Source organism: Phocoena sinus, chromosome 2, assembly GCF_008692025.1.
Source record: "Phocoena sinus isolate mPhoSin1 chromosome 2, mPhoSin1.pri, whole genome shotgun sequence".
Taxonomy (NCBI): Eukaryota; Metazoa; Chordata; class Mammalia; order Artiodactyla; family Phocoenidae; genus Phocoena; species Phocoena sinus.
The window spans coordinates 33,935,792-33,949,599 of NC_045764.1; the positions used below are offsets into that span (position 1 = coordinate 33,935,792).

At 50.3% G+C, this 13,808-nt stretch overlaps 1 protein-coding gene across 1 annotated transcript; it reads left to right on the forward strand.

Annotated features, from left to right (window-relative positions):
• Positions 1-11,313: 11,313 nt before the first annotated feature.
• On the forward strand, positions 11,314-13,375 carry TLNRD1 (talin rod domain containing 1). The gene has a single exon (XM_032623933.1). It carries the CDS (start codon positions 11,638-11,640, stop codon positions 12,724-12,726), a length of 1,089 nt encoding a protein of 362 aa, XP_032479824.1. The 5' UTR covers positions 11,314-11,637; the 3' UTR covers positions 12,727-13,375.
• The last annotated feature ends 433 nt before the right edge of the window (positions 13,376-13,808 follow it).

The window sequence follows — 13,808 nt, forward strand, 5'->3', positions numbered from 1 at the left end:
AATCCTCAAACAGCGCCTCACGAGGCCTCAGGTTTTCGCCTGTGAAATGAATTAGAGCTGGAACTTCTAGGAGCTGCCTTTGCTCTAAGAAAGCAGGTTTCACGAGGTCACACGTTTCCTCCCAGTCTCCTGCAATTTCCTTTGAAAACAGCCTGTTGAAAAAGAGTGAGTGGCAGGTAGAGCAGCTTTCTCAGGAGATCGTGAATAGATCGGGCCCAGGGCTTTGCTCCTCAGCAGAGAGTTCAATTCGTCTCTCGATATTACTGTCATCTCTTGAACTTGACAAAGCTTTTTAAAAAAATCATTACTTCTCATCTGTAAAACAGCTTCAGTATCTCTTCTGATTTTAACCTAATACTGTCGGCTCTGTTTAATCCTTTCCAAGGTTGAATCATTCTGTTTTTTGATTCTTACTTAAAAAGATTCAGCCCAGAGAGGCTTTAAAACTCCACGGATTTTAAATGGCTGATCTGCTGAGTTCTTCTAAATTTTTAATTGGATAAATAAGACACGAATCACTTACTGAAGCTGTAGAATATTCGACCATTGTACAAAAACATTCTGCTCTATTCCACACCAGCCACAATTCTGCTTCACACCAAACAGTTATCAGTCTGTCGAATACTGTATACATTTTTCTATACATTTACAAACATCAAAGTGTCTCTAGAAATGGTTTTGTTGCATTTATAGGTGTGTTTATGGCAGCACACTACAAATCGGTATGCGTATTAGCTCTTTAAGGGTTTTCCACTTACCACTATGACGTGATGAACTTTCATTCTTTATACTGCAGTGTAGTATGTTTGGGTATTAATATGCCAATAGTTTATTTCCTTATTACCCTACTGATGGGCATTTACGACCAATTCTTCTGCTATTACCAAAAGAAAAGAAAAAAAGAGCCATAATAAACCTCTTTATTCATGCCTTGTGTTATGGGCTGAATTGTAGCCCCCCCCCCGAATTTCATATGTTGAAGTCCTAACTCCTCAGGACCTCAGAATGTGACTGTATTTGTAGACAGGATCTTTAAAGAGGTAATTAAGTTAAAATGTTGTTAGGGTGGACCCTGATCCAATATGACTGGTGTCCTTGTAAAAGAAGAGGAAATTTGGACAGTCATGTATAGAGAGGAGACCACGTGAAGACACAGGGAGAAGATGGCCATTTACAAGCCGAGGAGAGAGGTCTCAGAAGAAACCAACCCTGCTGACACCTTGATCTGGGACTTCTACCCTCCAGAACAGTGAGAAAATAAATTTCTGTTGTTTAAGCCACCTGGTCTGTACTTTGTTTTGGCAACCCTTAGCAAGCTAATATATCTTGCTTGGATAGGATTATAGGCTACATATAAGAGAAAACTGAATTTGTAAAAAAGTGGCTTAAACAAGACAAGAGAGTGTTGTTGTTACTGTTTGATTTTTCTTTCACAGAAACAGTTGGATACTAAGCATCTAGGGCTGGTATTTTGGCTCTTTGGTCATCTGGCACCTAGTCTCTCATCCTGTTCCATCATACTGGCCTGTGGCTTCCATCCTCAAGGTCACAAGTTCCTAAATAGCTACTGGAGCCCTAGCCATCAAGGTGACATTCATCCAGAGGAAGGAGGAAGGAAGGAAAGCCAGTAGGAGCACACCTTTTAATGGAGTCAGCTTCTTTTGTTTTTGTTTTTTTGTTTTCTGCGGTACGCGGGCCTCTCACTGTTGTGGCCTCTCCCGTTACGGAGCACAGGCTCCAGACGCGCAGGCTCAGTGGCCATGGCTCAAGGGCCCAGCCGCTCCGCGGCATGCGGGATCCTCCCGGACCGGGGCACGAATCCGTGTCCCCTGCATCGGCAGGCGGACTCTCAACCACTGCGCCACCAGGGAAGCCCGAGTCAGCTTCTTTTAAGCAGCCTACTTGGATGTTCCACACAGCGCTTCTGTTTACATCTCGTGGGCTGGAACCTAGCCTTCTCAGGGAGGCTGTCTTCTGGCTGTCTACATTGTCACTCCAAATAAAACTGGGATTCTGTTATTAAGGGAAAAGAGGAAGTGGACGTTGAACAGGTAACTATTAACAATGTCTGCCTCACCTTCAAGCTTAGGACCATTGAAGTTTAAAGCTCTCCCACTGTAGGGTGGCTGATATCGTGCATACATCTGTATGTATACATGCTGTGCCATTTCCTATTGACATGGAGCAGAAACAACTCATAAGAAAAAAATAGTTTTTTTCTTTTCTTTTCTGAAATCATAGGGGAAATGTCATAAGTTTTCTCCCCAGAGCGCATTGCTCCACCCAGTGGCTCAGTGCCCTGTCCTGGTGCAGTCATGCTAAAAAACATGCACAGCTGTGGCCGATCATGCGCTCTGCTGGGAGGGGTCACCCTGGTCATTTTGCCAGCTGCCAAGTTAAGGTGCAAAAGTGCTGGGATTCCTGGTCCGTAGTATCTAGTGATACAGAGGGGGAAAAAAAGGCGTTTAGTGTTTTACAGAAATTGTTGGAGCTGTGTAAGACAAAATTCCAGGGCTCCTTTCATCTAAGGAGGAAATCAATTCAGTTTATTATCCAGTGATGTGCAAACATCTGGATTGATTGCATTTTCACCAATTTGAGGTTTGGAACTTGATTCAGTTCAACCCTGTGAGAGTGTAGTTTTACTAAGGGTCTACTGTCAGTCAAGAACCACGTGGGGGCACTGATGGAAAGATTACTATAAGAAAGTCCCTGCACTAAAGAGCCTGCAAACTAGCAGGGGACATAAACAATACACAGTAAGTGTAATGCAGATTGCAGGAGGTCAGGACCTGACGGGATAATATGATGATAATAATATCCTTATTCTAAACAAGACGAAACCCTGGTTTTGGAACAGCATCATTTGTCTGAAGCTTGTGAAGTGGCAGGCAAGAATCCCAGCCCAGGTCTATTGGATGACGAGGTGTATCTCTCTCCCAGCATAGCACCATCTCCATCTGGGTTCATCGTCAAGGCACTCAGGAGAGTTTAACTGGAGGCCAGATGGAAGACCAGTTGAAAAGGAGTCTGGAGGTGGGAATGCTCAGATGGGATGAGATAAGAGTGTGAACCTGATCTGAGGCCGTGTAGTAGGGCAGGAGAGGAGGGGACAGAAATGAAAGAGATTGTGTGGTCATGGCTTAAATGCGGCCACCATTGCCCCGGGGTTTAATACTAACCGTACCTCTAAGTGGTTCAGTGACTGCAGATGGTAAAAGCAAGCCCCCATCTACTCTCCATCTTAGGTGGCCTCAGCTGGGCTCCTCCTGGCTTGTGTCACGCCACAGCACACAAGGATGTCTAGCAATATCTGTAATCAAGCAGGGATGATATTCAAACTATTGAAAAACTGGAATGGCACAGTTTCCAGCTATTCAGGACCAAGAAGGTACCCTGTACCCTGAAGGGTACAGCTCGGTTCTGGAGGCTCTGGGGTGCCAAATATTAACCCTTTAAAGACTGAATAATGGGGAATCATGGGAAGAGGGTCCTGAGGTTGGGGCTGAGACAGGGGAGGCCATGACCATTTATCATTCTTTACTTTAGTACTTTTTACCTCGGTGCAAGAAGAGTCCCCAAGTACCTCCTGAGCTTTATATTTACTCACATGTAGCAACTAACTGATTATCTTTTGACTACAATTACAGATTTCCAGGAGAGGATGTGATTGGCCCAGGCTGGGGTGGGTGTCTGTTCCTGGTCACCATCATTACTTATGAGCAGGAGAGCAGAACTCGTATCATTAAATTTAACACTTAAAACTTGTGTTTGCAAGAGGGAAAGGGGGGGTGGGGTGGGAGGAACTGGGAGACTGGGATTGACACATATTATTGACACTAGGTATAAGATAGACAGCTGATGGGAACATACCTATAGCACAGGGAACTCTAGTAATGCACTGTGGTGACCTAAATGGGAGGGAAACCCAAAAGGGAGGGGATATCCGTACGTGTACGGCTGATTCATTTTGTTGTGCAGTGGAGGCTAACACAACATTGTAAAGCAACCATACTCCAAAAACAAACAAACAAAAAAACTTGTGTTTGGGCTTCCCTGGTGGTGCAGTGGTTTAGAGTCCACCTGCCGATGCAGGGGCCGCGGGTTCGTGCCCCGGTCCGGGAGGATCCCACATGCCGCGGAGCGGCTGGGCCTGTGAGCCATGGCCACTGAGCCTGCGCGTCCGGAGCCTGTGCTCCGCAACGGGAGAGGCCACAACAGTGAGAGGCCCGCGTACCGCAAAAAAACAAAACAAAAAAAACTTGTGTTTGCGAAACACCGTGAAGAAAAGTTAAAAGGCAAATGGTAAACTGGGAGGAAAACCCCAACATGGCAGAGACAAAAATAGCTTACAAATCAGTAAGAAAAAGATGAACTCCTTGATTGAAAAATGGGAAAGGAGATGAATAATATTTTTATTTCTCCAAAATAAATGAACCTATTTATACATAAAAAAAGTGCAGAAGTGATATTGCACAAGATATCAAAGAAATGCAAATTCAAATAAGATATAATTTTTTGCCTATCAGTGGGGCCAGAATAAAAATAAAGATACTGTACATCGTTGGCAAGGCTCAGTAAAAAAGCTTTCTCATTCACTTATGGGGATGGGGAGTTTCTGCATGAAAATTACGTGAAATGTATCAAAACTAAAAAAATGCGTAATTCCACTGCCAACAATGATTCTGAGGAAATAGACAATGAAAATAATAGAAGTGGTAACAATATGGAGCACTTACTATGTGGCAGGCACTCTTCTGAATGCTGTACGTGTATTTCTTCATTTACGCATTGTAACAATCCTACGTAACACTCTCCATAAGAGGAGGAAACAGGAACCACCCTAAATGTTCAACCATAGTAGGCTGTAAAATGCACATTTACAATGCAAAACAATGCAGTCATTAAATATGACGTCACAGATGTATACTTGTTGAGAGTAAAGATGTTTATTTTATATTATTAAATGACAAAACGTTATAACATGGTATTAAAATGATATAGACATGTATATGTATGTATGGGAAAATAGCTGCAAACATGTACATCGAGGCTGCCTCTGAGCATGGGATTTCAAATCAATTGTATTTTAAAAGGGGGTAGGGGGCTTCCCTGGTGGCCCAGTGGTTGAGAGTCCGCCTGCCGATGCAGGGGACACGGGTTCGTGCCCCGGTCCGGGAGGATCCCACATGCCGCGGAGCGGCTGTGCCCGTGAGCCATGGCCGCTGAGCCTGCGCGTCCGGAGCCTGTGCTCCGCAACGGGAGAGGCCACAGCAGTGAGAGGCCCGCGTGCCGCAAAAAAAATTTTTTTAAAAAGGGGTGGGAGACCCGCATAAATGCACCGATGCTCCTAAAATACTGATTGATACTGTTCTCTTCACCAACATGTAAGAAAAAAAAGTCTAGTTTCAACTGAAATTCTCAGAATAATACACTTAATTCAAATTGTCTATAATACTGCAATTGCCTGGAAAATTTAGGGAAGTGATTTGAATTCCTCTCCTAAGAGGAAAAGGTAGGAATTTTATCTGTGTTATCTGAAACATCACCTATACGTTGCAGCACAGATATATGCAATTACGTTTAGAGAACTCACAATCTGTTTCCAAAGAATTAGCTTCCTGGACCCTCCAAAACAAGCTGGTAAGAGAAATGGGGTGAACACACTTGCTAAGCAAAGGTCAAGCATTCAACCTTAGAGCTGTGAGCGGTAGGTCACGATCACACACAGGCCACGCCCCTGCTGTGGGTTCATGAATGTCCATGACTCTGTCCATTACTGAGTAAGAGCTGCGGGCAACAGGATTTTGGTTCAATGAAAGGATGCCTTCCTTGCAGAGAACTGCAAATGAATTAATTCATTAGTTTATTACTTCCACAGACATTTATTGACAACCACGCAATGCACCGGGTGTGGGGAAGAGATGAATAGATCAAGTCCTGTCCTTAAAGAGATGACAGGGTGGTGGGGAGAGAGTTAAGCTGACAGCTACAAATACACTATGCTCATGGCCACAATGAAGCTGGGCACACAGCACAGTAGGCACAAGGGAACAGAAATGCCTGAGTATGTCTCGGGGTCAGGGAGGCTCCATGTAACGGATCTGGGGAGCCTAGATCTCAGTACTTATTTTTTCTCCCCTACAGAATTCTGGAAAATGGAAAATACATCCAAAGATCATTAACCAGTAGGGAAATGGGGTAGAGAATTTATCTGTGAAAGCAACCTTCACCTCCATGTAGGGATCCCTGGTAAACTCGATCGCAGAAAGTTCCAGATCTCCCAGATCTTCGGACCTGAAGGCTCAGGTGTGCCTGCCATGCTATGACTGGCCCTACACACAGGCCTCTCTCACACACTCAGCTTCAGGTGAACAGAGACGGCACGGAGGGAGGGAGGGTGGAAGGTGTGGGGGGAGAGGGTGGTATCTGGGAGTGATGGATGAGATCCTGCCCAGGTGCTCTTATTGTATGGAAACAAAATACACCAGAAAGAGGACATGCTGGGTTAGGAGAGTGACCTGTCACACAGTGACCCTGCTCCTTAAATGAGCTGTGGTCCAATGTATGTCAGACCGTCATTCATCACCTGTGGGGATGAGTGAATCAGGGAGAAGGAGGATTAGGGGCAAATTTTTCCAGATATAAATTTCTCTCCTTTATAAAAGACATTGAAAGGAAGATATTAAGGATGATGCTTGGCCACGTATAAGAAAGAATGCCTGAGAATGAACTGGCCCACCTAAGAGCACAAAAACAAAACAGCGACACTGCTGCAAAGGAAAGATACATTAGGGCAGAGAATGCCCCTTACTGACCACTAGGTGGCACTGTAGACCAGACACAGCTTGGTTGTTAGTCTGCTAAAATCTGGAGTGCAGTGTGAAAGTTGGGTATCAAAACCCAATAGGGCTAGATACATACAATGGAAAATTATTCAGTCTTAAAAGGGAAAAAAATTCAGACACACGTGACAGTAGCAGTGAACCACGAAGACATTATTCTAAGTGAAATAAGTCAGACAGAAAAGGACAAATATTATATGATTCCACTTATATAAGTTACTTAGAATAGTCACATTTATAGTGATAGAAAGCAGAATGGTGGCTTCCAGGGGAATGAGGAGTTATTGTTTAGTGGGTACAGAATTTCAGTTTGAGAAGATGAAAGGTTTCTGGAGATGGATGGTGGTGATGATTGCACAACGTGAACGCACTTAATACCACAGACCTGTGGCTAGGTTCACAAAAATGGCCAAATGGTAAATTCTATGTTACCACGGACCTGTGGCTAGGTTCACAAAAATGGCCAAATGGTAAATTCTATGTTATGAATATTTTACCACACACACACACACACACACGAAAATCAGAGGCTCATACTGTTGTCTTATACCTGCTTAAAGTCCAGGTGGAGGATGCACCTACTGGAATAGGCAAAGAAGGAAGGACAGGATTTTTCCCTAATCTGGCCTTTGTCATTTCCACCTTTGCTCCCCAAATCCTCAGTCAGCTCTCTATTTGCATCTTGTTCATTCATTTATTTATTAAATGCCTACTACGTGTTGGCCCTGAGCTGGGCACTGAGAATACATTCTCCAGTGGCCAAGCCATTTTCTGTACAGCCCCCAGCTTCCTCCTGTCTGTTCCATTCACCTTCCGCCAGCCAGTCCTTCAGCCCACAACTTTGCACCTTGCTTCTGTCAATTTTCACTTTAATGGAAAATACTTTGCACGGTACCTTTGGCTCATATTTCAATTTTAAAAGAGGATTAGAAGAAGTACCGGGTGGCATTTTCTACAGAAAAAGCCCTTACTGCTGTGAGTCTAGGGGTAGATACTGCCTTCCTCTGTTAATCCAGTTAGACGAAAATATGCTTCAGCAACAAACAACCCTCAAATCTCAGTGGCTTCACAGTGAGTTTACTTTCTGCTCATGTTACATGTTCCACACAGTCAGTAGAGGGTCTGCTCCACGGTCACCTAGGCTTATGGAGGCTCCATCATCTTTCAGCTGCACCACCTAGAACAGTCTCCCGAGCAGCTGCAGCAGGGGAGGAGAGTGGAGAATTACAGATTGGCTTTCCACAGCCTCCGTCCGAGATAATGCACATCACCACCACTTACATTTCATTGCTCAGAACTGATGACATGGTCCTGCCTAATTGCAACTGGACTATCTGGTGAGTACCACTCTCTCGACTCGAGTTTCTTGACTCTGTGCTCTCACTAGACCAATAGTGAAGTTGTGATGACCTGTTTTCCCTGTTGCTCTCTCTGGACTCCACTCTTCAGAGCGGGTAGAGCCCTCACATTACTTATTTTCTAACAGGGCCTGGCACATGGTAGGTGCCCAGTGTTTGTAGAGTGGATGAAAGATGGCACAAAGTAAAGGTGACCTAGAGGAAGGTGGAATCAGTATCTGGAAAGGATTAGTTTAGGAAGAGAGGCCATATCTGAAAAATGAAGCAGGTAGGGCCGAGAAACCAATCCTACCCGATTTTAAAAACTAAACCAAACGTCACTGAATATAGCGAGACATTTTATGTGTCACACAGCTCATTGTTGGGGTACAAGATTTCCAGCAACACCAACCATTGAAGGTGCCTATGTAGAAGAAAAGGAAGAGGTCAGGGGCGGCACCAAGTGGCTTTGGAAAAAAAATTCCCTGATCCCAGAGCAGTTTCATGAATAAACTAGGCATGGAGGGAAGGGTCTGACTTTCTCATAAGTTTTCAGAGCTAAGTCGGACTAGGATGCTATTCCTGGGTTACCATGGAAAGACCTTGACTTATCCAACAGTTTCTCTCTGGTAGAAAAATAAAAGGGATTAATCCTACAGGAATTGCTACTAGTTTAGAAAATCGGCAGTTTTATTGGCCTTGGTTTGCAAAATAAGCGGGTTCATTTAGATTTTAGAAGATATATAAGGACCCTTTAAGTTACTGATATAAGCAGGGTGACTATCCATTTAGGTTTGGGTCTGTTGTTACCGGTTAATTTATTAGTAACATGTCTCACAGTCACTCTCGAAACTGTTTCGGGTTGGACAATAAATCGCAAGGTCATCCTAGTTACAAGTGACATTTACAACTGGTTGAAAAAAGGTGACACCAGGTCTGAGGAAGGGGCAGAAGAACAAACCTCTCCGTTGGCTGAACACACCCAGCTTGTGCTGGGCTGGGCACCTAGATGTGTTTCAGGACTAAGAGGTGGGGGGACCCCTGGGTGGGGGGAATGGGGGAAGCCTAGATGCTTCAACCACTTCCTGAAGAGTAAGCACTGGGTAAAATGAAAATGAGGTTGGCGGTTGGCTCCCTGCTCATGCATTTGCTCTCTTCTTAACCTTAGGAAGGCACTTAAGGCATCTGAGCATCACTTTCCTTATCTGTAAAATGGGAATAATAATGTTTACCTTCAAAGGCTGTTTCTCTTATTTCACTGTGGCCACTATTATTCCATCATACAGCTGGAGACACAGAAGTTATGAGAGGGCAAACTGTGCCGGTGAAGGCTCATAAGTCTAAGAGCCACATTTATGAGGCCAGTACTCAGGCGGTCAGTCCACAGTATCTGATTTCGAAAGGAGAAAACGGATACTTGGAGAGATAACTTGCAAAAGGTCACACAACTCATAAATGGCTGGGGGAAGACTGACCCCAGGAAGTCTGGTTCAAAGTTCGCGCTCTAACTATACAAGGGCTATTTAGTTAAAGGGCGGAAGCAGGAAGCGTCTAGCCCGGCTCTGCGGACTCCATCTCCAGGTCTCTTTTCCCATCCCGCACAGCCCCTCCAGAATCCCACCGTGGAAGAGGATCAAACACGACAAAGGGCGGGGGAGAGCTTGGCAAACCGGTCGACGTCCCGCAAAAAGCGATGACCGGACCCCAGCAAACCTCTAGGGGATGGTATCGAGCGTCCTCCTTCCTTCGGTCCAGAACACAGGCCACCTTTTAGACTTGCTCCCTGGGCGGGGAGGAAGCGTGGAGCCCCCCGGTTCGGCTGAGAGTTTACGTATGGCCAACTGGCGGCTGTGGCCCGGTCTTCCAAGAGTGTGCGCCGAGCCCCCAGCCCGGGCGGGCCTGCCTCCGGTCCGCTCCCCCCGACTCTCCGCCGGGGACCACCGGCCAGGCGCCCCCGGCGTCCGCGTTGGGCTGGGGCGTCCCCCCGCTGCCACCCAGCTTCCCGGGGGAGGAGCAGCGCATCGCGCAAGCATCCGGGAGCGGCGGAGGGGGCGGGAGGAAGGGCGAGAGGAGGAAGCGGGATTTAAACGAAAGGCGGTGACGCCACACAAAAGATTTCTATAGGCTCCAGGGAGGTTACGGCCGAGGCGGCGGCGGCGGCGGTGGCGAGCTGGGGGGCGAGGCGCGGCCGGGAAGAGGAAAAGCCTCCAGCAGCCCCGGAGGGCGAGCGGGCGGTGGCGCACCCACGGCCGCGCTCAGAGGTGAAGCCGCGCGGGGAGAGGAAGCGGGTGTTTTCCCCTCTGCTTTTCGGCCCCCGCCCTTCCTTTCAGTTTCTCCCGGCTCGCTCGGAAGTTGGAGGTTGACAAAAATGGCAGGAGCCGGGGCCCGGGCGAGTTGCCGCAGCACCGCGGGGACCTTCTGAGTTGGCCGGGCCGCCGGGGAGACGCGCGCGGCGACGTCCGATGCGCAGGGCCCGGGGTCTCGGGATAGCTCAGCCGCTGCGGGCCCAAGGCGAGGCGGAGGCGACGGGGATGGACTCGCGCCGACAGCCGGCGGCGGGCCGCGGGGCGCGCGGTCCGGGAGGGCGTGCCGCCTCGGCGCCGAGCTGCGCTCTGTGAACCGGCGAGGCGGGAAGGGGCCGCCGCGGCTCCCGGCACGCCCGGGCGCGGCGGGCGGGCGAGAGCGCGAGCGGGGCGGCCGCTGAGCGCAATCAGTGCAGGCTCCCGCCCGACTCTGACTCGGCCGCGCCAGCATCGGCCACACCCTCGGCCCTGCCGCCGCCGCCGCCGGCGCCGCTTCCCGAGAGCGGGAGGCAGGAGATGCCCACGGGGTGGCCGCGCGTCCCAGAGGGCCAGCCCCGGCCGCCGTCGCGGGGAAGTGCAGCCTGGCGGTGTCTGGGCGCCTGAAGCCCACGTGCGCCGCCGAGCCCGAGGTGGCTGACAGCAGAGCCCGCCTGAGACGCCGCCCGCGCTCCTCCCCGAGGAAAGGATTTTGATTTCAAAGGAAGGAAGGAAGGACAACTCCCAGCTTCCCTCTCCCGCCCCCCTCCCCCCGCTCGGGCGGTCGGACCGGGCCATGCCCAGGAAGGCGGCGGCGGCGGCGGCAGCCCAGCAGAAGGGACTTTCCTGGCAGTCCGGCGACGAGGAGCGCGGTCTGTGAGTTTGCTCTGCTCCGGTTCATGGTTCCTGCAAGCCCTCCAAGAGGCCGAACGCTGCGCCCCCTCCCCGCGCCCCGAAGAGCCTCCTGCGTTCTCTGGCCCCCGGGCCCGCTCCGCGCCGCCCGGGCTCCGGCCGCCGCAGCCCAGTGCCCTCTGCCCGCGGCGGTGGATGGCATGATGGTGCGGGGAAGGCACCGCGGCCTTGGCCAGCTGAGTCGCGACGGCCGCGGGGGCGGCGGCATCGGCAGCGGCGGTGGTAGCGGGCTCCCCAGCGGCATGCCAGTGCCCCCCGGGCGCGATGGCTAGCGGCAGCGCGGGGAAGCCCACTGGCGAGGCGGCTTCTCCGGCTCCAGCGAGCGCCGTCGGCGGGGCTTGCTCGCAGCCCCGGAAGAGGCTGGTGTCTGTCTGCGACCACTGCAAGGGCAAGATGCAGCTGGTGGCCGACCTGCTGCTGCTGTCGAGCGAGGCGCGGCCCGTGCTCTTCGAGGGCCCCGCCTCCGCTTGTGCCGGCGCCGAGTCCTTCGAGCAATGCCGGGACACCATCATCGCGCGCACCAAGGGGCTCTCCATCCTCACCCACGACGTGCAGAGCCAGCTCAACATGGGCCGCTTCGGGGAAGCGGGGGACAGCCTGGTGGAGCTGGGAGACCTGGTGGTGTCCTTGACCGAGTGCTCCGCCCACGCGGCCTATCTGGCGGCTGTGGCCACGCCGGGCGCGCAGCCCGCGCAGCCGGGCCTGGTGGACCGCTACCGCGTGACACGCTGCCGCCACGAGGTGGAGCAGGGCTGCGCAGTGCTGCGCGCCACCCCGCTCGCCGACCTGACCCCGCAGCTGCTGCTGGAGGTGTCGCAGGGCCTGTCGCGCAACCTCAAGTTCCTGACGGACGCGTGCGCCCTGGCCAGCGACAAGTCCCGGGACCGCTTTTCGCGCGAGCAGTTCAAGCTTGGCGTCAAGTGCATGAGCACGAGTGCGTCGGCGCTGCTGGCCTGCGTGCGCGAGGTGAAGGCGGCGCCCAGCGAGCTGGCTCGGAGCCGCTGCGCGCTTTTCAGCGGGCCGTTGGTGCAGGCGGTTAGCGCACTGGTGGGCTTCGCCACCGAGCCGCAGTTCCTGGGTCGCGCGGCGGCCGTGAGCGCCGAGGGCAAGGCGGTGCAGACCGCCATCCTCGGCGGCGCCATGAGTGTGGTGTCAGCCTGCGTACTCCTGACCCAGTGCCTCAGGGATCTGGCGCAGCACCCCGACGGGGGCGCCAAGATGTCGGACCACAGGGAGAGGCTGAGGAACTCGGCCTGCGCCGTGTCTGAAGGCTGCACCCTGCTATCTCAGGCTTTAAGGGAGAGGTCTTCGCCCAGGACTTTACCGCCAGTGAATTCCAATTCTGTGAATTAGCACCCTCCCACCCTCATCCCATTCTTCCACCCCCCTCCCAGGCTAATTCTCTGCCCCTCTCCATTTATACCAAAGAAATCAAAAGTGAACTCCCCCACCCCATGTTAAATGCTCGAGAGGAATCTTCCAGAAGGCAGGGCCATGCAGACCATTTACACACGCACTCGCACTCGGAGGGCCCCCTGTGCCCAGCAGCCCACACCAGGAGATGGAAGATGTGTCATCTGCTGGTTGCGGTATTACCCCTGCCCCCTGCCCCGGCTCCTCTTCCGGAATTCCTCCACTAAATTTTATTATTAATTGGGCAGGAAGGAGGTCATGGGTTCATTTCTTTTTTGGTCTTTTTTTTTTTCCCCCTAATTAAGAGAAAGGTTACCTCAGTTTTCTCTCCTTAGACATGGATGTAGCTACCTTTTTTGTATGTTGTTATTTTTTTAAGCAGTCGTGATGGGTTAGGCGTATACTTGGTGTGGAAAGAGTATGACTTTGCCATGTGATTTGCAAATGGGGGGAAAAGCTACTGTGAGTGTGTGTTTTATTTTTTAATTTACACTATAGAATGATTCCCCCCACCATGTCAAGTTTTTACCTTGCATGTACTGGAGTATTTATTTCATCTATTAATAAAATGTTATGTTTCTCAGATGGCTTTTTGCAAGTATTGTTGATTTTCAATCATTGTAATGTTGCAGGCTGCATGTCATCCATGGAAAGGTGCCCTGGAAAGTTTGCTTGGGAGCAATGAGGTGGGTTCCCAACCTTCAGCCCTTTCTGCTTTTTCGTCGAGAGTTAACTTCTTTGAGCAGCCTAGAATTCAAGAAGAGAGAACTGTGTGTAACACTCTCCTTGTAGAGGCAGGGGACACATTTATGGTTGGATTACGTATAGTGTTAGAGTGGGGTTTTTTTTCCTGTTTCTCCTGGAAAGTAGTTTTGCTTCCTTTGTCCCCTCTGATTTTTCTGTCCTAATGAACAGGGTTCAGACTGACTGCAGTCTGATTTGTATTCCGCCTGTCTTTTTCAGGGTAAGCCTCTTCCTAATCTTGTGTGGAATGCCAGCCTTCCCAGGTCAGAGAATCTGTG

Excerpts from the sequence above, each read along its gene's own strand:
- TLNRD1 (XM_032623933.1), top strand. The coding sequence starts at position 11,638 with ATGGCTAGCGGCAGCGCGGGGAAGCCCACTGGCGAGGCGGCTTCTCCG.